The sequence below is a fragment of the Astyanax mexicanus genome, chromosome 21 (genome assembly GCF_023375975.1).
Source record: "Astyanax mexicanus isolate ESR-SI-001 chromosome 21, AstMex3_surface, whole genome shotgun sequence".
NCBI lineage: Eukaryota > Metazoa > Chordata > Actinopteri > Characiformes > Acestrorhamphidae > Astyanax > Astyanax mexicanus.
In genome coordinates this window covers 18937456-18960803 of record NC_064428.1, presented here as the reverse complement: position 1 = coordinate 18960803, position 23348 = coordinate 18937456, and the positions used below count along the sequence as shown (strand labels likewise).

Genomic DNA, 23348 nt, shown 5'->3' with positions numbered 1-23348 from the left:
TCGAGAGCCATGTCATCTGCTGGTGTTGGTTAAGTGTGTGTAAAATATTAGTTTTGTCCGCATTAATATTTCACTAATCGTTAATTAATATTAACGATTCGTGAAAACCTCAAACTGTACAACACTTCCCTATACTCGTGTAGAGATAATAGGAGGACGACAAAAAGCTTTTTTCTGAGGTTAAGAGAGATACATATTTACAGATCCTGTAGCCAACATCACAGATGTTACTTGTTTTCGGAAACCCTGGATATTATCAGCAGGTGATGTTCAGCGTCAGTAGCAGGCACAACGCAACCACAACTAGCCAGCTTTGACATGTGTGGAAAGCAAAGCAGCGTACTGCACGATGCCCAAAGGCTCTGTTCAGACTGCAGGTAAATCAAATTTCTTTCCCAAATCAGATCTGTAGAAATTACCATCACTGCAAGTGATCAGATCAGATTTTGTGTCTGTACATCACAAATGTATGTTGCATAGGTTGCTGTGGTAGCAAGGTCAGCATCAGTAACTCATTTTTAAACTCTCTTTTTGGACTCCTGTACATCGGTTACTCTGGATTTGATGAAAGCTTTAAAATATAGTATAAGTCTTTACTGGACAGTAGAGACAGTTGCTCTAACACTTGTTATAAACACCCTTGATTTGAGAACATGCATTGAATAATGCATATGTCCCAGTACCTTTGTATATAGTGGAGTTTTTGAGAAGGTTTACTGTATTTTGGAACATGGCTACAGTGATTTGTGTTTCATTGAGCCACAGGAGCAGTTGTGAATTTGGGCATAAATGTTGAGCAGCAAGGCTTGGATCACAAAAGGATTTTCATTTTTCTTCAAAGGCGTTGAATGTAATAGAAGAAGCTCTGTGAAAGCTATGCAGGTTCTCAAACATATTGCCAAAAAGTGGAAACACAGTTCCCTACAGTGTTATAATATGTTGTAGCATTTGGAATCCCCCTCAGTGGAACTCAGGGTCTATTTAACAGCCTCAGAACGTTTCCCCCCTACATGAAACTTTACACTTGGCACAATGCTTTGCACGTGTAGTTTTTAGGCTAAACTCAACACACAAAGTATATGGACAAAATGTTGGGAGACCTGCTTATAATGAACTCATCTTGCTTTGAAGTAACTGTCTTTACTGTCCAGAGAAGGCTTTCCACTAGAATCTCTGGGAAAATCTGCTGTAGGATGCCATACAGAACATCTGTGCCCCCATGTCAAACCATATCTTATCTTGTTTCCAGACTAGAGCCCCCCAAAAATGTATGTTTTTTTGCTTAAATATTGTAATCACACTTGCAAACCTGCATCTAAATCCATCAACTCCTTATGTAATGCATTTTGAGTGTACTTCATAGTTTCACTATAAAGATAAATGACTGCTTGTAGCCATCATTTTCTCAATTTATTTCTAGATTAATGTTCATATGTTTATACAATTATATATTTAAATATTTTCAGCACAGCAGTGACTTTATTTGGAAAGTGTATTAAGCGCTTTAGTTTTGCTGTATTTTATTTTTCAAATGTCATTACTAGGTTTATTTCTGCCGCACTTGATTAAATATGATTAAACTAGAAGTTGAACAGTGTTCTCATGTGGACCATCTCTCCTCGTTTTTCTCATTTTGCACCAAGATTTTGTTTTCCAAAATACTGCAGTTAAACCCCTTTCCCTGCAGCTTTTTTCCAAAATATGTTTTTCCCCTCAGCTCTTAAAACATTCCTTCTTCACCACCACCACCAGCACCACCACCACTGCTAATCCCCTTTTGGCCAGAACTAGGCTAGATTACATTTGTTCACAATAAAAGCTTAAAAAACTTTACAATACAAAGATAAAAATGAAGTGGATCCTTTGACATTACCTGGATTTCTGCTCTGATTACTAACAAAATGTTTTTTGATCATTATTAGTCACAAGTATAGACAAACACTACCACCTGGAACTTATAACACACAAGCAATATTGTCCATGTCTTTTGTTTGGATTTGCAAATAGCCACAGTACAGGCTAGAAAAATGCATTTTATTGGTGATCAGAGCAAAACATTTAATAAATCCAACAATTGTATAAAATAAGAAAATATATTTATGGTCTGATCTTAAAGCATGATTGAAGATTTTCTATAATTCCATAAGTGCACTAGTACAATGTGGATTTTGAAAATTACAATGGGAACATTTTATTGTATGTATTGTATGTACGTGACATGCAAAAATGAGATTTTTTTGTCGTTTTTATTAAAATACTCAATTAATTCAACACAGAATAAAAATAGTTGGTTTACACTCATTCATCCCATGACTGAAAAAAAAAAAAACAGACCAAAACCAACCCAATAATAAAAGTTCTAATAAATGAATGTGTTCAGAAGGAACAGCCAGTTCATTGTAGACCAGATCCCAGTAAATATCTCAAGTTGGACCAGTCTTTTTTCTACATCTTACAGGAATACTTTGCATTTCATCAGTATAAATCAGAGCTCAGCTCTGTATTGCATTATATGCTATTTCTTGAAAACAGTGACAATGCCCTTTCATGACCAACAGTATTGGCCATTAAGAGCTTAAAAACTGCAGTCTTATCGTTTAGTCGTTAATCTTAAACTTATTATATGTTATAAATTATTTGGTAAATACTTGAACACCAGTGTGTTAGTTGTAACATACAGGCCTTTAAGGTTAAGGTTTACAGTAACGTCTAGATCTCAAGGTACTCAAGGTTTTAGTGTCGTTGCAGATCAACCTCAGAATAAACAAACTACTTTGTTTCTCAGGTCATTTCTGCTCGTCCTCCCTCTCTCTTACTCCTTACAAGTATTTACAGCTGGATAGACAGCACTAGTAATGTATCCCCAATGCTCCAGCCTGTGACATCATTTCCTGTTTAACGCAGCGAGGGTCTCACTGGCCGGAGGTTCAGGAGGGGAAACGGGTGGACAGGAGTGAGATTTGATGCTGTTGTGTTTGTTGACGGCTTCATCAAAATCAAGCAGCTTCCCGTTCACATTGATCTCCATGCAGCCATGGTAGTAGGCTGACACTGGAGTGGAGGAAAGGGGAAGATCTAAAGAAAGAAAAAAAGAGAGAGATTAAACAAATTGAACAGTGTCTTTCAAGTTGTAAGATGCAAAAAACAAAGTGGTATGTAAACGTTTGGGTACCCGCAGTCAATTTGTATAATAGTGAATATGTGATTAATAGATTCACTGATCTCAAAAACAATTTGGGGTAGCTAACTAAGTAAGCTAAAAATAGTAAAGAAAACTGTAATAAAAATGACTTTGCTTTTAAAGAAAAAAGAGTGCTGGATGTTAATCTACACAGATTTCTCTCCTGATAACTGTTTATTTGGGTGAGTAAAGTAAAGCTTTCGTTTATTTACTGTAAGCTTAAGTTTCAGAATTTCTCCAGCACTAGGCTGGAGCATTAGCATTAGTGGCTAACTGCTCCAGCAGTGCTAGCCAGGGTTAACAGCAGGCTACATGCTGACAACATTCCCCTCTGAACAGGGAAATAGCAGTTAGCAGCTAATGCTAATGCTACTCCAGCCCCGGTGCTGGAGAACTAAACTGAAACTCCTGTATAACGCTGTACTTCCGTGAAGTGGCTTTACTGCTTCTTACAACCTGACTGGTAGAATTCATACATAAGACACACTGGATTATAAGAAACATTGATGTTTTTTTGGGGGAAAATTAAAGCATTTTAAGTACGCCTTACAGTGTAAAAAAATACTGTATGTGAGTAAAACCTGTTGTTGCTGCTTAAAACTACTTTTTACCTAATCTGCCAAACATATTTTTGGCAGCAAATGTTCAGTGAACCCTGATATCCAGATATTATTACACTAAAAGGTCATTTGGGAACAAACAGAAATTCAAAAATACTTTTTCATCACTATATATTTGTACATCTTTCCACTGCAAGATTTCCTGAAGTGAACACCTATTATTGTTAGATGGAAATCTATATATTTAATATGATTTATCTTATAGAGATCTAGAGAAAGACTTGGGTGGCTGCTCTTTAAAAGGACATGTCTGCAGCCAGCAATAATGCTGATGCCTGGAAATCTTAAGGCAGCAGTTCCTTTCAAGCAGCTTGTCGAATTATACAGTGTTAAGTAGAGCTAAGAGCAGTAGTGGCTTCCAGAGGGAATTACTTATCTATTAAGCTTCATTACTAATGTTTGAGAAGCTTTAAGAAAATCCTCAAAATATATCACAATCACACAAACAGACTGATACTGATTTATATAGTGAGTCTACATTAGAACAGAAAAACGGAACAATGAAATGCTTTTAATAAATCACACAATTATCTACATTAATAGTTTACAAAGGAGGTCAGAAAATAGTACATTATAATATTAAACTATGTAGAATTAGACAAATATTCCAACCCAAATCTGTGGATTTAAAATTGTCTATCAAAATTTCATTTGAGTTTTGCAACTCATTGCAAAAAAAGTTGTTTTCTACTTCGCAAATTTTTCATTCTTTTGCCCAACCCTTAAAAGACATTCTGGCCCAGGGGACACCAATAATACTCTACTAAGAACAGGCCAGGTCTGCAGGTAGGCCAGTCCAGTAGTAGTCCAACTAGTACCCCTTTCTTCCACAGCTATGCCTTTGTTATGTGTGCAGCATGTGTTTTTCTGCTGTCTTGTTGAAAAATGCATGAACGGTCCTTGAAAAGAAGGCAGCATATGATGGCTTAAGATATTCATGCTGCATCACAGAAGTGTACTGACACAAACCTATTCTTTGACAGACCCTGGGTTGTGGACTTGCTGCTGATAACAGATCTTCCAAAAAAGATATACAAGACTCATTACCACTGTCCATCCTGGATGCAGCTGTCAACAGAAATCCAGCTTACACAATAAAGTTCCTGATATAGGCAATCTGCCAACTGCAGTGGGTCTCTAACTCACTGGGACTGAGAAGAATAAAGACAGAAGTACCTGGCAGTCCCCCAATGTAGGTGTCGACTGGTTGCTGCATGGTGCCATTCAGCTTGGCCAAGGCCTGTGTCAGAGCTTCACTGTCAGTGTAGGTAACAGTGGAGGAGTTAGCTTTGAGCTGCAGGCCGTCTGCAGACGCATGCATCTCCACCACCATGTGCTCCGGATAACACAGCATCACCGACTGGAGCGTCGCAACTGGAACTCCATCCAAAAATACCTGCAGGTCCTGTGACAAGGAGGTGAACATTAATAAGTGTATATTATGAGTATGAGACCTGACAATTAAGTGGAAGTTTTTTGTGGGAACAGACATTATTCTGTATTTAGAGTGTCAGTGTTCTTTGTTAAACAAGTAATTGTTTACAAAAAGGTACATTTAAATGAGGCAGCAACTGCAGCAGCTGAGGGTGCACATGTATAATTTGTCCTGAGCAAGTTTTAACAACTCAGGGTTATCATTTTGTAGGTCAGCTAATAATATGTTAAAGGACCAATATATATATATATATATTATATTTTCTAACAAAAACTGTAATAGTTAAAATAGTTAGCTGAGCTAATTTTCTCCTAAACAGGTAATCACTTTGCGCTTTAGCTAATGTGAGCTAATCTTAATGAGGTAATTAATCACAAACCATAGTAAGACTGGGTAACTAAGTTAAAGAAAAGCTAAGCTAAGCAAAGTAAACAAAACTAACATAAAACAAAAACATTTTCAAACAATTGCTTCATGTTAATCTACACCAATTTCTCTACTAAAAACTGTTTATTTGGGTTAGTAAAGTGCTTCCGTTTATTTACAGTAAGCTTAGTTTTCCATATTTCTACTGTTAAGCCAGGGCAATATCAGCTAGCGGTTTGTCCCACATAGCTTGTTTAACATGGTAAACACACGGAGTACAGTTCGATATACCCACCTCTGAACTGCGAAAGAGTGCAGCTAGAGGCGAATGCTAATGCTGCTCCAGAAGTGCTAGCCGGGGATAGCAGCAGGCTACAGTTCGATATACTAACCTCCGAAACAGCAAAAGAACTACTGATTAGCGGCTAATGCAGACAATAATTCTGAACAGCAAAAGAGCTACTGCTTGGCACGGTTAGTGGCTAATGCTAATACTGCCTCAGCCTCAATGCTGGAGAACTAAACTGAAACTCTTGTATAACGCTGTACTTCAGCAGAGTGGCTTTACTGCTCCTTACATCTTGACTGGAAGAATTCATACATAAGGCGCACTGGATTATAACGTGCATTATAAAGCGCGGAAAATTAAAGGATTTTAGATGTGCCTTATAGTGCAAAAAATAAAGTACTGTCATTTAGCACACCTTGTTCATTTAAATCAAACACACTTGTAACTGAACCAATCAAACAATTAGTTATGCTAACTTTATGAAAGTTAAGGCAGCACAGTAATATGAGTAAGACGGTGAGATTCTTACTGCATCGGTTGGTCCCTGAGTTAGCACAGAAACAGACAGTGGGACTGTTTTGTTGCTAACAAGGGCAAAGAGGACACCCGTGCTACTGGATGGACGAATGCTCATCACCACGTCTACCCTCCACTGACCATTTGAGCCTAAAAAAAAAAACAAAGCAACACAAAACATGATTACACAGTGAGACTCCATGTAACTTACAAATAATCAGCAGCATTATGGTACATCTGTTATTTACTCTAAAATATTTACTTCATTATGTCATTATATTATATAAAATCATGCAATTAACATATAGTAACATATTATTCAAATAATTATATCTAATAGGGATGTCCTCGATCCCATCAAGTGATCTGAAATTGGGGGCGATGATGTATTTTTTAAAGGTTTCGGAATCAGGTGAAAAATATCCAGATCACTGATTTATCAAAAATTAAACATTACATTGTTACTCTACAAGTTCACTATAGACTGAAAATGCCCATGCTGCGTTCACACTCTCAGGGACAAGTCCTTCATGTTGTGAATTAAGAGCGTGTTTGTGTCCACTCACACTGTTGCACTGTTCATTAACAGTGATTTATAGCCGATTAGCACAGAAGCTAATGCAGCGAGCTACCTATAGAAACGTCTGCTACTTCCAACCACACTTCATTTTCCTTCAAAAAATCTACACAGTCACTGTGCTAAAGCTGCTTAACCGCTCTTTCTCTCTCCTACTCGCTTGCGTTCTCTTACTCTCTCTCTCTCTCTTTCTCTCTCTCACACACAAACAGCGTTTTCTCTTTCCAAGTTGAAATATTCAAAAAAAGGCAATATGTGAAGCTACACTAGCATTTACTTTTTCCATTGGAGCTCAGTTAAACTCAGTACATTACAATATTCTAGTTTAAAAAGCATCAAAACAACCCTTTATAGAGACATTATAACATAGAAAAACTGCCAGGCCTAAAGCACAATCATGATCTTAATTATGATTAGTCACAGAAAGGTTGTTGGGTGAAATTTTGAGTTAGTTTTAGTTTATTTAAGAAAAGATGCATATTTAAATGGAAATCAATTATATGGCTATTTAATATTTGTTGGAAAATTGTAACTCTTAATAATTCAATAATAAAAAAACTCTTAAGGGACAACTAGATGTGTTCTTTCCTTTTTTATTTTATTGCCAAAGTATTGGATCAGGACTCGGTATCGGCAGATACTCAAAACTAAATGAGGCAAAAAAAAAAAAAGTGACCGGAAATATCTAGTTGTTGCTGTTATTTTTTTTTTTTTAATATTTTATTTAAATTTTACAGCTTTGCATACATATTAGAACTTTTACAAACAACCATCTTCCCATCTACTCTCCCACCCACTTATCTTCCCACCCACTCAACCACCCACACCCCCCTCCCTACAGACCCCATCACAAAAAAAAAAAAAAAAAAAAAAAAGGCAGCACACTTCTTATGCGTTTTCCCTTTAGGCATTGCTAGTTTGGTCTAGTTGGTCATCTATATATGTAAGAAGGGGGTTCCAAATCTTCCCGAATTTAGCAAACTTCCCCTCACGTTCATATCTTATCTTCTCCATATGCAGTGTACTAAGTAGTTCAGAAAGCCACGTCTCGTATTTGGGTGCAGTTTCTTTATTCCAGACCAGTAAAATTGTCTTCTTGGCTATAACCATGCCATGTTGGATTGCTTGTATTGTACAATAATCATCATGTTGTTCTATAGCTGATGACCAGCCAAGAATAGCAACTAGAGGATCTGGGGAAAGGGAAATTTTATATGCTGTGGCATAGCAATAAAACACTTGTAACCAAAAATTCTGTAAATTAGGACATGACCAAAACAGATGGGCTAAGGTGCCATTTTGACTCTTGCATTTAGCACATAAAGGAGACACATCTGCATAGATAGAATGTAGTTTTGTTTGGGAATAATGTAATCTATGCAGTACTTTGTACTGAATTAACTGATAACTTGTGTTTATAGAACATGACTGAATACTTTGTAATGATTTTGCCCAAAAGTCATCTAATATTTCCATTCCCAACTCTTCTTCCCACTGCTCTTTTAAGCTTTGGGTGGATGGAATGCCCATTTTTTGAAAGTGGTCAACAAACCTTGAAACCAGCCCCCTGCTGTCTGGATCTATTGTCAAGAGTGAATAAAAAATATTCTGATGGCTATATTTTTCAAAACACTCAATATTGGCCTTGACATAACTACGTAGTTGTAAATATCGGAAAAAATGAGATGCGGGCAGATCAAACTTCAATTTTAGTTGAGAGAATGAGGCAAAAATACCGTCAACATATAGTTTTTCTAAGTTAATAATCCCTCTTGCTTTCCACGTTTGAAAGACTTTATCTGTTAGTGATGGGAGGAAAGCATGATTATAAGCAATAGGGGCCATAATACAGGTTTCAGGGAGAGCAAGTGCTTTTTTAATTTGGTACCAAATTTTTAATGAATTTCCTACTATAGGATTCTCTTTCATAATAGGACCAAAAGGTTTTCTACCTGCAAACAATAAAGATGGAAGAGAAGCAGCTGTAATATTCTGCTCTATGACTAACCACGCTGGGGTGCAAACATGACTCTCATCCGGGTAAGCATTAGTCCAATAAGTTAGCACCCTTGCATTCGCTGCCCAGTAATAATATTGAAAACAAGGTAAGGCTAGTCCCCCTATGTCTCTGGGTTTGCAAAGATGTTTTTTGGATATACGATGAACTTTGTATCCCCAAATAAAAGGCATAATCATAGAGTCCAGATTTTTAAAAAAGGATTTTGGTAAAAAAATTGGTAAATTTTGAAATAAATACAAAAATCTTGGAAGAATTACCATTTTGATTGCATTAATCCTACCCATCAAGGAGAGTGGGAGTACTCTCCAAGTCTCAGTGTTACTTTTAAGATTGTCAAATATTATCTTGTAATTTAAATCATAAATCATTTTAAAGTCTCTTGGTACTGTGATACCAAGGTACTTTATTTTATCTGTAACTTTAAAAGGTAGCACATTCAGAAAATTTAAATTGGCACTGTCATATAATGGCATATATTGACTTTTTGCCCAATTCACTGTGTATCCAGACAGATGACCAAAATCTTTTATAAGTTTAAGCAAAGGCGGTATGGACTGTTCTGGATCACAAAGATAGAGAAGGACATCATCTGCGTACAGAGAAATCTGATGTTCTATCCCACCAAGGCGCACAGGAGTTATGAGTGGGTGGCTTTTAATGGCCAATGCTAAAGGTTCCATTGCAAGAGCAAAAAGTAATGGACTCAATGGGCAGCCCTGACGTGTGCCTCGAAAAAGAGAAAAAGAGGGAGAACTATCATTATTAGTAAGTATAGAGGCCTTAGGGCAGAGGTACAACATTTCAACCCATGAGGTGAAGGTTTGACCCAGACCAAATTCTTCTATGACAGCTAGAATATATTTCCATTCGACTTGATCAAATGCCTTGTTTGCATCTAAAGCTAGAATCGCTACTCTATCATGTTTTTCATGTTTTTTATATACAATATTCAGGAGTCGACGTACATTAAAAAAGGAAAATCTTCCGCTTATAAAGCCAGTCTGATCCTGATGTATAATAGAAGAAATGCATTCATTAAGTCTACCAGCCAGAATCTTGGTGAATACTTTTAGATCACTCCCAAGAAGGGAGATAGGTCTATACGATGATGGATCCACCTCCTCTTTATCCTTTTTAAGAAATAAAGATATATTTGCCAAGTAAAGCGTCTCCGGTAATTTATTATTTTTAATGGAGTCCTGAAACATTCTCAGTAAGAGTGGACTTATCTGCTTACAGAAGGCTTTGTAAAACTCAGTGCTAAAGCCATCTGGCCCGGGTGCTTTGCCATTTAAAGAAACATTAATAGCTGTAGACACCTCATTTAATGTTATCTCTGCATTTAATTTTTCCCTGGCCACAGTGTCTAGTTTTGGTAAATTAAGAGATTTAAGGAAATTTGTAATCACTGAAGTATCTGTAGTGCTCTTAGAGGTATACAGCTCTTGATAATATTCCTTGAAGCATTTATTGATCTCTGAAAGTTTAGTGGTCAAGTATCCTGAACGGTTTTTAATTTTTAAAATTGCTCTGCTTTTTTGTAGGCCTCTAAGCTGGTACGATAAGAGACAGCTTGGTTTATTTCCTAGTTCAAAGTGCTTCTGTTTCACCTTCAGTAACAGAGTTTTTATCTGGCTTGATAATATGTTATTATATTCGTATTTCAGTTTCATTATACTGGCCAGAGTGGATTGGGATGCTGATTTTCGAAATTCCTGCTCAAGAGTAGAGAACTGCAACTCTATCTCTGATAGTCTCTTGCGTTTCTGTTTTTTCAATTCGGCTTCATAAGATAGAATGTGACCTCTCATAACTGCCTTAAAAGCCTCCCATAATGTTGAATCAGATGTTTCCCCTGTGTCATTGAAGTCAAGATATTCCACAATACGCGCAGAACAATATTCCTGAAAACCCTTTTCGTGAAGTAAATTAGGATTAAAACGCCAAGAATATTTAGCTTTTTCAACCCCAAAGTCAATAGATACACTAACTGGGCAATGGTCGGATATCAGTATACTATGATAGTCAGAGGAAGAGGCTAAAGTTGCTAACTTAGAGTCAATTAAAAAGTAATCAATTCTGGAATGTGTCTTATGGACATTAGAAAAGAATGAGAAATCTTTGCCCGTGGGATTTTGAAGTCTCCAGATGTCAACTATGTTCAACGACTGAATAAGCTTATTTAGAACAGTGGTTGAATTAGAGGGGCTACCAGCGGGAGGAGATTGTTTGTCCATAAAGGGATCAAGAACACAATTAAAATCTCCTCCTATGACTAAATGTGTTGTAGCCATATCAGGTATCAATTTGAAGACTGACCGAAAAAAACTGGGGTCATCAAAATTTGGAGCATATAAATTCAAAAAAGTAACATGCCGAGATAAAATAGTGCCAGTAACAATTAAATATCTACCGTTAGGGTCCTTTTTAGTGAGGAGATGTTCAAAGGGTATATTTTTTCGTATTAATATGGACACACCCCGAGCTTTTGTCAAAAAAGTCGAATGATACATTTGACCGATCCATTTACACCTCAGTTTGTGAGCATCAGAATGTTTTATATGAGTTTCCTGTAGAAACATTATATCCGCGTGTAATGAGTTTAAATGGGAAAAAACTTTAGATCTTTTAAGAACACTATTTAACCCACGAACATTCCAAGTCACTATTTTTAAGTGTGAGTTAGGGCTCACCATTATAAACTAAGCAAGTAAGTTGTTATATTTGTAATAAGTAGCGGCTGCAAAAAAAAAAAAAAAAAAAAAAACAACAAAAAAAAGAAACAACCCTACATCCCTATCCAGTATGCCCAATTCAAACATAGAACGAGCACTACAACGACCCATAACAGCTGAGAGACTGCTGTCCAGCATAAACAGAAAAACTTGAAGCTTCCTCAGCTCCTCTCTCGCCTTTCAGATAAACATTAATACTTCACTTATAAAGCAGAAAAACGTGAAACACAGTGATCTTACTTTAAATCAGGTTCCAGAGGCAGTGATTATTTAGTGTATTTTAGCAATCGTTCAGCTCAGATAAACTGTCCGGTGGTTTTCCCATGCACTCCTCAAAGTTCAAAGACAAATGTGAAGACACTCTTACCACGATGTACCGTATACGTGAGTGTTCAAGGTGCCAGATTGTCGACGTATTCCTCAGCATCACGAACCGTTGAAAATATCTTGGTCGTCTTTTCGTGAGTGAAGATGAGGCGCGCTGGAAATAGAAATCCGTGCTTAATTCCTCTGGCCTTCAGCTTCTCCCTCACACCGTCAAACTGTTTTCTCTGGCTCGTTATTTCCTGAGGGATGTCGGGGAAGATACTGACGCGTACTCCGTTGAATGTCAGTGGGCTTTGTGTGCGCGATATGCGCAGTATTTCCATTTTCACTGAGTCATGATGTATCCTTGCGATCATCGTACGTGGCTTCGTATTCGATGGAGCTCCAATCCGGTGTGCCCTGTCTACTTTCACCCCGTGGGGGAAGTTTACCTGCCCAAGAACCATAGGTAGCGTTTCGGACACGAACCGCGTTGGATTGCCCTTCTCGGCGTTCTCTGGAAGACCTACAATTCTGATGTTTTGCCTTCTCGACCTTCCCTCCAGGTCAGTGATTTTTGATTTGAGATTCTTATTCTCGCCCGTTAAGTTGGCACAGAGCTGTTCGAGATGGGAGATGCGAGTATCATGCCCGGAACAGGTCTCTTCCAAACTTGTCAGACGGGATGAGTTTGTTTCCAGAGCTGTCTGAACTGCAGATAACGACGCCTCTAGCACATTAAACCGAGCGTTCATAGAAGAGTCCAGCTTTTTAATCGCCAAAAAAATGTTTTTAGCAGAGAAATCTTCTCCTTCCCCCTGCGGCTCCACTGATTCGCCCTGGACACGGACTCGGTTAGCGGCGGTGGCATGGTCGCTAAAGCTAGTTAGCTTGGAGTCCGCCAGTGAGTCTTCCTCGTCGCTGGGCGATGGAGTTTGCGCTTTTTTCATGTTTTTCTTAGATTTACTCATTCCTGATGTTTCAGCAGCTTGTCACCACTGCGTTCGTATCAAAAAAAGTGAAAATTTCAGTATTTATTTCAGTAAAGGCGGAGAGGCTGACTAAAGTGCGACTTACTCCATGAGATGCTCACCAGCGCCCCGTTGTTGCTGTTATTTTATTATCTTATTTTATATTATATTTTATTTTATTATTCTTCTTGTAAATATTGTTCTCTGCACATTGGTGGGAATCTGCACCCAAGTCTTTCACTCACATGTACACTTGTACTCTGTGATGTGACAATAAAAATCTTGAATCTTGAATTCTATTAAGGCACAGGTTGGATTTTTTTTTTTGATTAGCCAAAAATTCTTGGTAGCCCAAGAATGCATAACTAGAATTGCTCCCTAGGTGTGGCTCTCTTTCTGCATCACAGTGCGATGCAAGCTGACATGAGTATCTTAGCTGAGGCAACAAAATCAGCAGTTAACTGTCAATAAATTAAAAGAATGTGACTGGTTGGTTTCATGTTTCTAAGCTCTTAATCATACACTTGCCCTTAACCTCCCAGTATTTGTGACACTGTATAATAAAGGGAGTCTCAGCAAGTAGGTGCGAAGTAGCACTGACTAAACTAAAACGGAGAGAAGAAATGAATACAAGAAATCAACATCTTTATACAGGGCTTACTGTTAGGGACTCACTGTAGTCAATGTTGAAGAGGGCCAGCCCAGAAGCAGTGAAGTAGGATCCTCTCTCCACAAAAACAAAGCAGTGCTTGCTCTCCTTCTCCTGAATGACCTCCTTCACCCCAGAGGCCCCCTGGTTCATCAGGTTCCAGCCACGAATGCAGCCATCTAATCTGGGGTTGATCTGAATGTTTCACAACACAGAGTTATGCAGCAAAAAGTCATAAATTGTATATACTTTGCTTGAGTTAATTCAACATAAGAACTATGTGGCGAGTGTGTGTTCTAAACAGAGTTTACAAGCCTTATGTAAACTAATTTAAAGAAGGCCGTTTGTGAGCAGATGCAGTTTATACTACGCCAAAGTATGATAACATGTAGACACTGCATGAGTTTATACATGCACGTTCATAAACACACATTACTGCAGTTAACTGATTATTCAGGTGGTCATTTAAACACCATACGCAGATTTCTTTAAAAGGGAGTAAGATCTAAAAATGTGATTTTTAGCTCAGTAATTAAAGTTGTGAAAAATATTGACATTCATTACTCAGGTAGAAATATAGATACTAGGGTTTAAAATACTTCTGTAGAAGTTGAAGCATGAACTCAAGCTTTTTACTCAAATAAAAATAAAAATGTAAAAGTACTTGTTTAAAACTACTTAAAGAATAAAAGTAAAGTAATGTAAAAGGAAAAAATGCCATTAAGGACAAAAGCTTAGGTCACGACAAAGACAACTAAAGTGCACCCCCCCCCACCATCTCCCCCCATCTCCCCAAAATAAAAATAAAAGCTATAATGTTAAATTAAGATGTTAAAGGTCTCATTTCATCGCTTTTTCAACAGTTTTTGTGAAAAAAAGTGCTCCTGTGTTTCTATACAGAAAAGACAGGATCATGAATATTCAAACATGCAAACATATCACCTCTGATTGGCTAACAGCACTGCAGCAGAGAACGCCTTCCCCCACAGTCAATTATACAGCACTAAAACTCAAAGTACAAAATGTTTTCAGAGATACAGCCTTAGTTATAACATTACAGCACTGAGTGCTAGGTAAAGTTAACCTTTAAACTTCTCACTTAGCATTAGACTCTCAGCGTCGCTCAAACGTTATCAATGCCGTGGCTCTTCCCTGGAGATATGTTTTAAACCCATTTTAACCTACCTGTTACTTACACAACAATGCTAACTTTAACTAGCTGGTGTAAAACAGAGCTGTAAGCTCTTTAACTGACACGACAGTGTCGGCTCTGCTGCAGCCCGGGCTCAGGGCAGTCTGTGGACGGTCTCAAGCCAAGGTGGGCGAGGCAGTGAATACTAATTCATGCGTTGATGTAGACACAATGCTTTTTCTGATCGACTCGTTTTTCGGAATATTTTCTTTTACTAGCTACTGCAGACAATGGAGGTTGAGGAAGAGTTTCATATGTAGCATGCATATACTGTAGAAGTAAAAAGTCATCTGAAGATAATAATAATTACCCCAGTAAAGTATAGATAACCAACATATCTACTTAAGCAAAGTAATTTGTACATGAGTATATGATTACTGACAGAGATTGTCCATGTCCTTATTTTAAACAAGTGTTTTTGGGTTTCTCACACACCATGACCATTACCAATCCACTGTGCTATTCACTGTGGGTGGTAATGCCTTCCAGATTTTTTCTTAGTAATGGTACTTCTCAAGTATCCTATTAAGTGCAATATTCTTAGACCTCTCAGTCTGCAAGTGTGAATGCAGGTAACCATGTGATGATGTGGGTTTTACATGATGTTTAGATCACATCTTATTTTATAGGTTTTATTTAAGGCCTGTTACTCTAAATATGTTATTGACCTATCGTACAATAAATGAACACTGGTAACTCTTGCTGCCCTCGAAATTGTTCTTCTGCTCTTGGACACACACAGACAAACACACACTAGAGTTTTGCTGCTGTAGACACCAGTAACTTCTGTTTGTATACAAGGGGAACCGAAAGCGCTTTCATTTTATAGGAAATAGTGTCATTTTTACTCGCACTCGCATCTAACTCTGCACGATGTGCTGGACAGAGTGTTCCAGCAGAAAATATGTCACCAATAAGTCAGTCATTTTCAGTTTTTTTACCTCATATTCAGCCAGAGTTTCTGTGGACTCAACATTCACACTCAGAAATGGTCCTGTCCTGATTCTCTCCAGCAAACAGCTCTATCAGCACTTATTGTTTTTGTCATACTGAAACTTTAATATCAGACAGAGATAACCTGAATACACATAAATGCACATTTTAAATGATCATTTTAATTAATAAAGGAAGAACTAGCCCTGTGTAAAAAAGTGTTTGCCCACTAAACCTAATAACTTAGGAGCAACAAATGCAGTCAAGCTTTATCAATAACTGGCAATGACTCTTTCATATCTCCGTGGAGGAATTTTGGCGCACTGTTCTTTACAGAATAGTTTTAATTCAGTCACATCAGTCCAAAGAATATTTGCCCAAAGATCTGGGGATCATCAATATGGGCGGTTTGTTCTTTTTGATCAGCAGTGTTTTGTGCCTTGGAACTCTACCATGGATACCGTTTTCACCCAGTCTCTTTCTTAATATTGAATCATTAAAACTGACCTTAACTGAGGCAAGTGAGACCTGCAGTTCTTTAAAGTGGGTTCTTTTCTGACCTCTTGGATGAGTTGTCCATGCCCTCTTGGAGTAATTTTGGAAGGATGATCACTCCTGGGAAGGTTCACCAGTGTTCCATGTTTTCTCCATTTGTGAATAATAGCTTTCACTGTGGTTCGCTGGAGTCCCAAAGCTTTAGAAATGACTTTGTAACCTTTTCCAGAATGATAGATGATCAATGACTTTTGTTTTCTTATCTGTTTTTGAATTTCTTTAGATCACAACATAAGGTGTTTCTTTTTTTTTAGCTGCCTTATGTTGTGATTTCTTGATTCTACAGTTCCAGTTGTGATTAGTAGTGAAATTGAATTTGGCTTTCCAACAAATGTGATTAATCACAGTTAATTTATGGGGGGGGCAAGCAATTTTTCATAAAGGGCTAGACTGGTTTGGATATTTTTTTCCCTTAATAAAGGAAATCATTATTTAAAAGTTATTTCTTATATTTGCCTGATATTAAAGTGAGTTTGATTATGAAAAATGTAAGTATGACAAATTCAAAAACAAGTAGTGGAAGTAGTGGAATACACCTATTTAAAATGTTGATTTCATCCATTAAAAACACTTACTTTGACAGTGCTAACAAACTGTGATGTTCTGCAGTAATCAGATTATGCAGTGCATGTAAACGCACTTAGTGTTTTGCATGTGTGTTGGCTGAACAGATGGATACCTTTTTAATGACACTGTCAGTGCGGTTGGGCAGACCAGCGATGTAAACTTTGGTCTCCAGTTTGCCGTTGACAGCAGTGAAAAGGCTCCCGGGACTGTTTATACTCATCACCGCCTCTTTACTGATCTTCACACTGATACTGTTCTCCAGCTCCTCTACAGAGATCTGCAGGTACAAGATTAAAGGAACAGCACTCATAAAAATAACAAACTTGCTACCAAACTTAGTGTACATGTATGATACAATATATTCCTAATGTATGTATGATTAAACCTGACATTGAATTGTTTTTTCAACATTCCTTGTTTGTTCTGCAAAATGTGTTTTCTACCAAAATGATCGTAAAAGTTATAATTTTTCAGATATAAACAGCTCTCGCAAAAATAAAGAGACGACCTCAGTTTCTGAATGAAGTTTCTATAAACTACGGACAACATTTCTCCTAAATTCCAAATAAAATTCTGTCATTTAGAGCATTTATTTGCAGAAAATGAGAAATGCCTGAAATAAGAAAAAATGATGCAAAGCTAGTCAAAAAGTTTTAAGAGTTTAGAAATATTAATAGCGGAATATTAATATAACAAATATAACAGTTTTCATGCATCCTGGCAATGTTCTCCTCCAGCAGTCTTACACACTGCTTTTTGATAACTTTGCCAATCCTGGTGCAAGAAATTCAAGCAGTTCTGTTTGGTTTGATCCACCTTCCTCTTGATTGTATTCCAAAGGTTTTTAATTGGGTTAAATCAAAGAAACTCCTGATCCTGATGAACTTTTTAGATAGATAATACAATATATTTTCCTTTTGACAGAAAATCTCCATTCAAAATGCTGAGTAGTCCAGAACTAGCTATAATCCCTTTCTGTGAAACTACTGCAATATGTTTTAGTTTCTTATCAAAGATACTTTCACTTTCGTTTTTACTGAATCTAAAGAGAATCTAAGAGGTTTATAAAAGTTCCACAGAACTGATACACAGACTTTTGGACTTTCATTTCCCAGCAACCCACAAACAGAAACAGCAAGTACAGGATATTTACTCACCACATGCCACTGGCCGTCATTAATGGCTTTACCTCCACTAGTGACCTTAACAGAGTGCTGGTTCTTAAACTGGACCTCAATGCGGCCATCTCTGAGACCCAGCATCAACCAGGAGTCTGGAAAGGATTCAGCGTATAACACTACACCCTCTGGATCGAATGTGCGGAAGTCGAATTCTGCAGCGAACCTAGGTTTAAAAACAGAGGAGCAGGTAAGAAGCACATGAGCATGTAATAATATATCTATGCTGATGTGTGTGGTCTGGCAGTGAGGTGTGTTCAGGTAAATTTTTAGCGAATTGCTACCTTGGCAGTGGAAAACAATGACTGATAACCCTGACAACAGTCAAAATTCAGATGTTAATTCTTATCTCAGCTACATGCACACTCAACACACAACACACAAAAACACACAGCAGAGCACAAATCTGCCTTTCACATAAACAATGAACAGAATAAAGTATAAAATAACATTGATGTTCCTGTAAATGCTAACTGTAATGTAAAACTGCTAGCACACTTTCACAGTGTGAACATACACGCTAGTTTCCTCTGCTGAGAAGCGCAGAAACGCTGCACCATTAAAATACCAATGTGCCAAAGTCAGAGCACATATGGCTCTTAAAGGAAATGGCAAGTGAAACGCTGATTGGTTTATTTTTTATGTTACAACCAAAACACAGCCATGATTAATTAATAGAATTAGTACATACAGTTTGCTTGTTTCAAGCCGCATGATGCAAACTTTTCTCGCCGTTATGATAGCCTGTAGATTGATAAAAAAGGGCCCACAACTTTTGGGAATCTATACTAATAAATCCCACAATCTGCTTAATTAACTGCAATTAATTCAAATTTTCCTTCCTTATTCTTCTTTTAAAATACTAAAATATTTATTATCTTCTTACTGTCCCAACATACATAAAAAGAGAAGACATTTCCTGGTTTTCTGATAGAGAAGAGCAAGGTTCTTTAGTTCTAGACTGTCAAGCATACATTTATAATGTCCTAAATAAACACACTTCCTAGCCCAGGCCTACTTTCCCAAAAGACTCTTAGTGTCAGTATCATCTTAAATGGTACAGAGCGTGCTCAGTGTAAAGCTCACTCTACTATTTATAAAACATCTTTGTGCTGAAATGCTTTTAGGAGACCCAGGTGAATTTGAGCAAGGAAATCACCAAACTGTGCAGAACACCTCTCACCTCTTCAGGAATGTAAGACAAGGATCTCCAATCTCATTATTTTATGGCCTTAAAATAATATCACGATATTTCATGATATTATCGCGATAATGATATTCTTGGCCATATGACAAACTACTGAATTAAAAAAAAAAACATATTTCAAAAGTACACTACTGCAACCATGGGCAAACTGCAAACTGAGATATTAAAAAAACACAAGGATTTTATCGGATTTGTAACAGAAGTCAACGATCCACAATGTCATGATATTAATAAGGCACTCCATATATCTCCATATATCCAGGACTAAAGTAAAATGAATGATACTGAAGAGGAGGGATATAATCTGTCTTATAATAGAAAACAAGAACTGTGCGAATTATTCTTTTGCAAAAAACTGCAAAAAAGTAGTACCCTGATGTGATGATTAGGGGTGGGTGATATGGCATGATATTCCAGAGTATAATACCATTCACGATATTCAAAAATGTTGGCGATATTATTGTGTACGATATGATATGGCACACCCCTACTCAGTACAATTTCCAACACTAAAGTCTCGCTCACTTTGTATTCTCAGGAAGGCGGAAGCGCAGGTAGATCACAGGCAGGCCTGCAAACTGCTCTCCCAGGTAAAGCATCTCCTCGTGCTTGTGGTCATACAGGTGCACACACTCAGGAATCTCCTCACAGGTCTGCCCGTCTTCAGCCAGCTTCACTTTCATGCGTCCGTTGCAGTGACAGGAGTAACCGCCCACCGTGTTCACACACTCATCGCCACATACGTCCAGCTCACATTCGTCCACATCTAGAACACACAGTGTACACAGGCAGGGTGTTTTCAGTTATGCTGACAGCATTTATTGGGCATAAGGCGCACCTAAAAACCTTTAATTTTCCCCAAAATCTACAGTGTGTCTTATAATTATGTGTGAATTTTACCAGTCAGGTTGTAAAGAGCAGAAAAGTCACTATGCTAAAGTACAGCTTTATACAGGAGTTTAATTTTAGTTCTCCAGCACAGTAACCGCTAACCGCGCTAAATGCTAGCACTCTCGCTGTTCATAGGTGAGTATTATCAGCCTGTAGCCTGCTACTAACCCCAGCTAGCACTGATGGAGCAGTATTAGCATTAGCCGCTAACCGCACTAGGCGCTAGCTCTATCGTCGTTCAGAGTTGAGTATTTCTGGCTTGTAGCCTGTTGCTAACCCTGGCCAGCACTACTGCAGCAGCTTTACAGCATAAGCGCCAGCTCTTTCGCTGTTCAGAGGTGAATATTATCAGCCTGTAGCTTGCGTGTTGACCGTGTTAAAACAAGCTAAGTGAGACAAATCACTAGCCAATATCATCCCTATTTACCGGAAAACTCACGGTGTAGCGCAGTTGGGCGGCATATAAACAAATATATATGTAGTATAAACAAATATGTAGTATAAACAAATGTAATATTATCATATGACTAGTATTGTTCGGGTTTAAAATAAGAGATCTGATTGGATGCTGAGCCACGTTTGAAGTGGTAAAAACTATTAATCAGTTCATATTGTTCATGGATCTTCTCTGATCAATCCGTTTACTATGGTTTACTTTAGTTTAGAGGTCCAGATTTGATTACATGAGCTTTAGATCATAGACTAGATACTTTCTCTTTCGTTTTCATTCAGGAAACTTCAACTACAAGTTTTTCTAGTACAATACAAGGTATTCGCTCTGTTCCACCACTAGCTACATAGTTAACATCAGTATACAAGACCCTCTAGTCATTAATGAAACGCGTGAAGTGAAGCACATACAAGTGTGTTCTCTTACCCTGGCACTCGCGTGAGGTAAAGTTGTACTTGTATCCAGTGGGGCACTGGCACTCAAACATGCCCTGTGTGTTCACACATTTGGCCGGCTCCTCACAGATACTGGGGTAAAGCCTACATTCATTAATATCTGCAGAAAAGACAAGATTAAACACATTACACATCTATACCATTTTCATCTCTAATACATTCAGTCATATGGGCTCTGCAGAAATATTGATTTTAATGGAAATGATGACTGTGTACTTTTGCCTTTATTAAAAAAAAACACCTTTGCAGAAATTACAGCCTAGCAGACCCTCTGCATTCTAGCTGACAATTTTTGGAGGTCATCTGAAGTGATTTCACACAGGGTGTGGCAAAGTGTTGCAAAATCTTGTGGTCCCTTCCACACACATAAATCTCCTATTTTACCATCTCAAAAGAATCCCTAGATCATCACTCTGCCTTCACCATGCTTAACAGATTGCACTAAGCATTGGTCATGCACCTTGCACTTTTCCTGCACCTCAAAAAGACCTAAAACTTTGAACTCATCTTCTTTTCACTTTGCAGTATCTCGCAATATGTTTAACAATATGGCAATATTTAAATATTTATATTTTTAAATATTTAAAAATATTGTCATTTAGAGCATTTATTTGCAGAAAATGAGAAACGGCTTAAATATAAAAAAGATGCAGAGCTTTCAGACCTCAAATAATACAAAGAAAACAAGTTCATATTCATAAAGTTTTAAGAGTTCAGAAATCAATATTTGGTGGAATAACCCTGGTTTTTAATCACAGTTTTCATGCATCCTGGCATTTTCTCCTCCACCAGTCTTACACACTGCTTTTGGATAAGGTTATGCCAATCCTGGTGCAAAAATTCAAGCAGTTCAGTTTGGTTTGATGGCTTGTGATCATCCTTTGTCCTCTTGATTATATTCCAGAGGTTTTCAATTTGGTAAAATAAAAAAATCTCATACATTTTTAAGTGGTCTGTTTTGATTTAGCCAATTTCTTGGCATTTTGGTGGATTTGAAACAGATTTTAACCAGTGACTTGTTTTTAACTGGACGCCAATGTAACAATACGGCAACCCTGATGGCTCGCCGTCCGCTCTGTTTGTTCGGCTGTCTGTTGCAGAGTAGCAGGAGTCGCAATGCATTTTGCGACACATTTAGCTCATGTAATATTCAGCAATATTTACTATAAATCATGAGGCACTGTGGGATTTTTAGTGCCCTCAGTGGTCTCATGCTAGAGCTGAAAACAGACTACGTTACTGCGACAGAGAAATATGGTCTGTTTATTGTAAAAGAGAAGAGGTGCCTAGCCAAATGGAGGTCATGGACTTTTAAAGAATTTAAAAACACTCTTATGCAATACAGAAAAAAACAACTCCTAAACTGAATCTCTAATCGTAGAGGAAATGTGTGCGAGAACAAAACATTCATAATATGTTGGTGTGGGGGCTGTGTTATGGAGCGTTGGTCGGTTCGCACTTCCATGTGTCAGTGATTGTGTGATTAATGTTTTGATCTCTGTGGGTCCTCCTGACATGTGTAACCGCACAGCTTTGCTGGAGTCATATTATGTTCTTAAAGGAAAAAAAAAGAAAAACAACAGAAATTCAGCATTCCCGGAACAGCTGTAGGGACTCAGACCCAGCTGGCTGACAGCATGCAGCGAGGAAGAAGAAGTCAACTGGATCTGGATCAGACCCAGAACCAGAGCAAGGTCGAGTACTTCCTTCCCAAATCATTCATTCCCTGACAAATACGATACTTTATTCACAACGTGTCCTAAAATACAGATCGTACTTATCAGATGATTTATTAAAACCCATCTGAAATCAACATTTTCAGTTCTAGTTCTAGTTAAAGAAATAAAACTTAAACTTTTGTTTTTCATTTGTTTTTAAAGTAGTTTAGTACATTTTCTTTGTGTAGTCTGAAAGCAAGCTGCTGAAACACTAGTTTTACCTTGGATCTGATCTGATCTCATCAGTGAACAGATTGAGACCAATCACAGTCAGGGGAGGTCTCAGAACAAATAGTAATACAGTGATAAGAACCAATCACAATAAGCGGAGGTCTCAAAACAATTAATAATACAGTGATTGGTTCTAATCAAACTAAGGGGAGGTCTCAAAATTAATAAAAAATTCGATGTTTAGAACCAAACAAAACAGGGAGACGTTTTTAAAACATATAATAATACAATGATTAGAACCAATCAAAGTAAGGGGAGGTCTTAAAACAATTAAGAATATAGTGATTAGTACAAAGCAAACAAAG

The 23348-nt window shown here is 37.6% G+C and overlaps 1 protein-coding gene across 1 annotated transcript in view; it reads right to left on the bottom strand.

The window, feature by feature from the left end:
• Positions 1 to 2227: 2227 nt before the first annotated feature.
• The window catches only part of pros1 (protein S), a 33024-nt gene continuing 11903 nt past the window's right edge, over positions 2228 to 23348 (bottom strand). The window contains exons 7-14 of the mRNA XM_007237406.4: positions 21066 to 21194; positions 19823 to 20063; positions 18070 to 18256; positions 17025 to 17189; positions 13692 to 13860; positions 6421 to 6557; positions 4978 to 5206; positions 2228 to 3075 (exon numbers count right to left, since the gene is read on the bottom strand). Coding sequence (XP_007237468.3) covers positions 2885 to 3075; positions 4978 to 5206; positions 6421 to 6557; positions 13692 to 13860; positions 17025 to 17189; positions 18070 to 18256; positions 19823 to 20063; positions 21066 to 21194 — 1448 coding nt within the window. The 3' untranslated portion in view covers positions 2228 to 2884. The remainder of the gene's footprint in view (positions 3076 to 4977; positions 5207 to 6420; positions 6558 to 13691; positions 13861 to 17024; positions 17190 to 18069; positions 18257 to 19822; positions 20064 to 21065; positions 21195 to 23348) is intronic.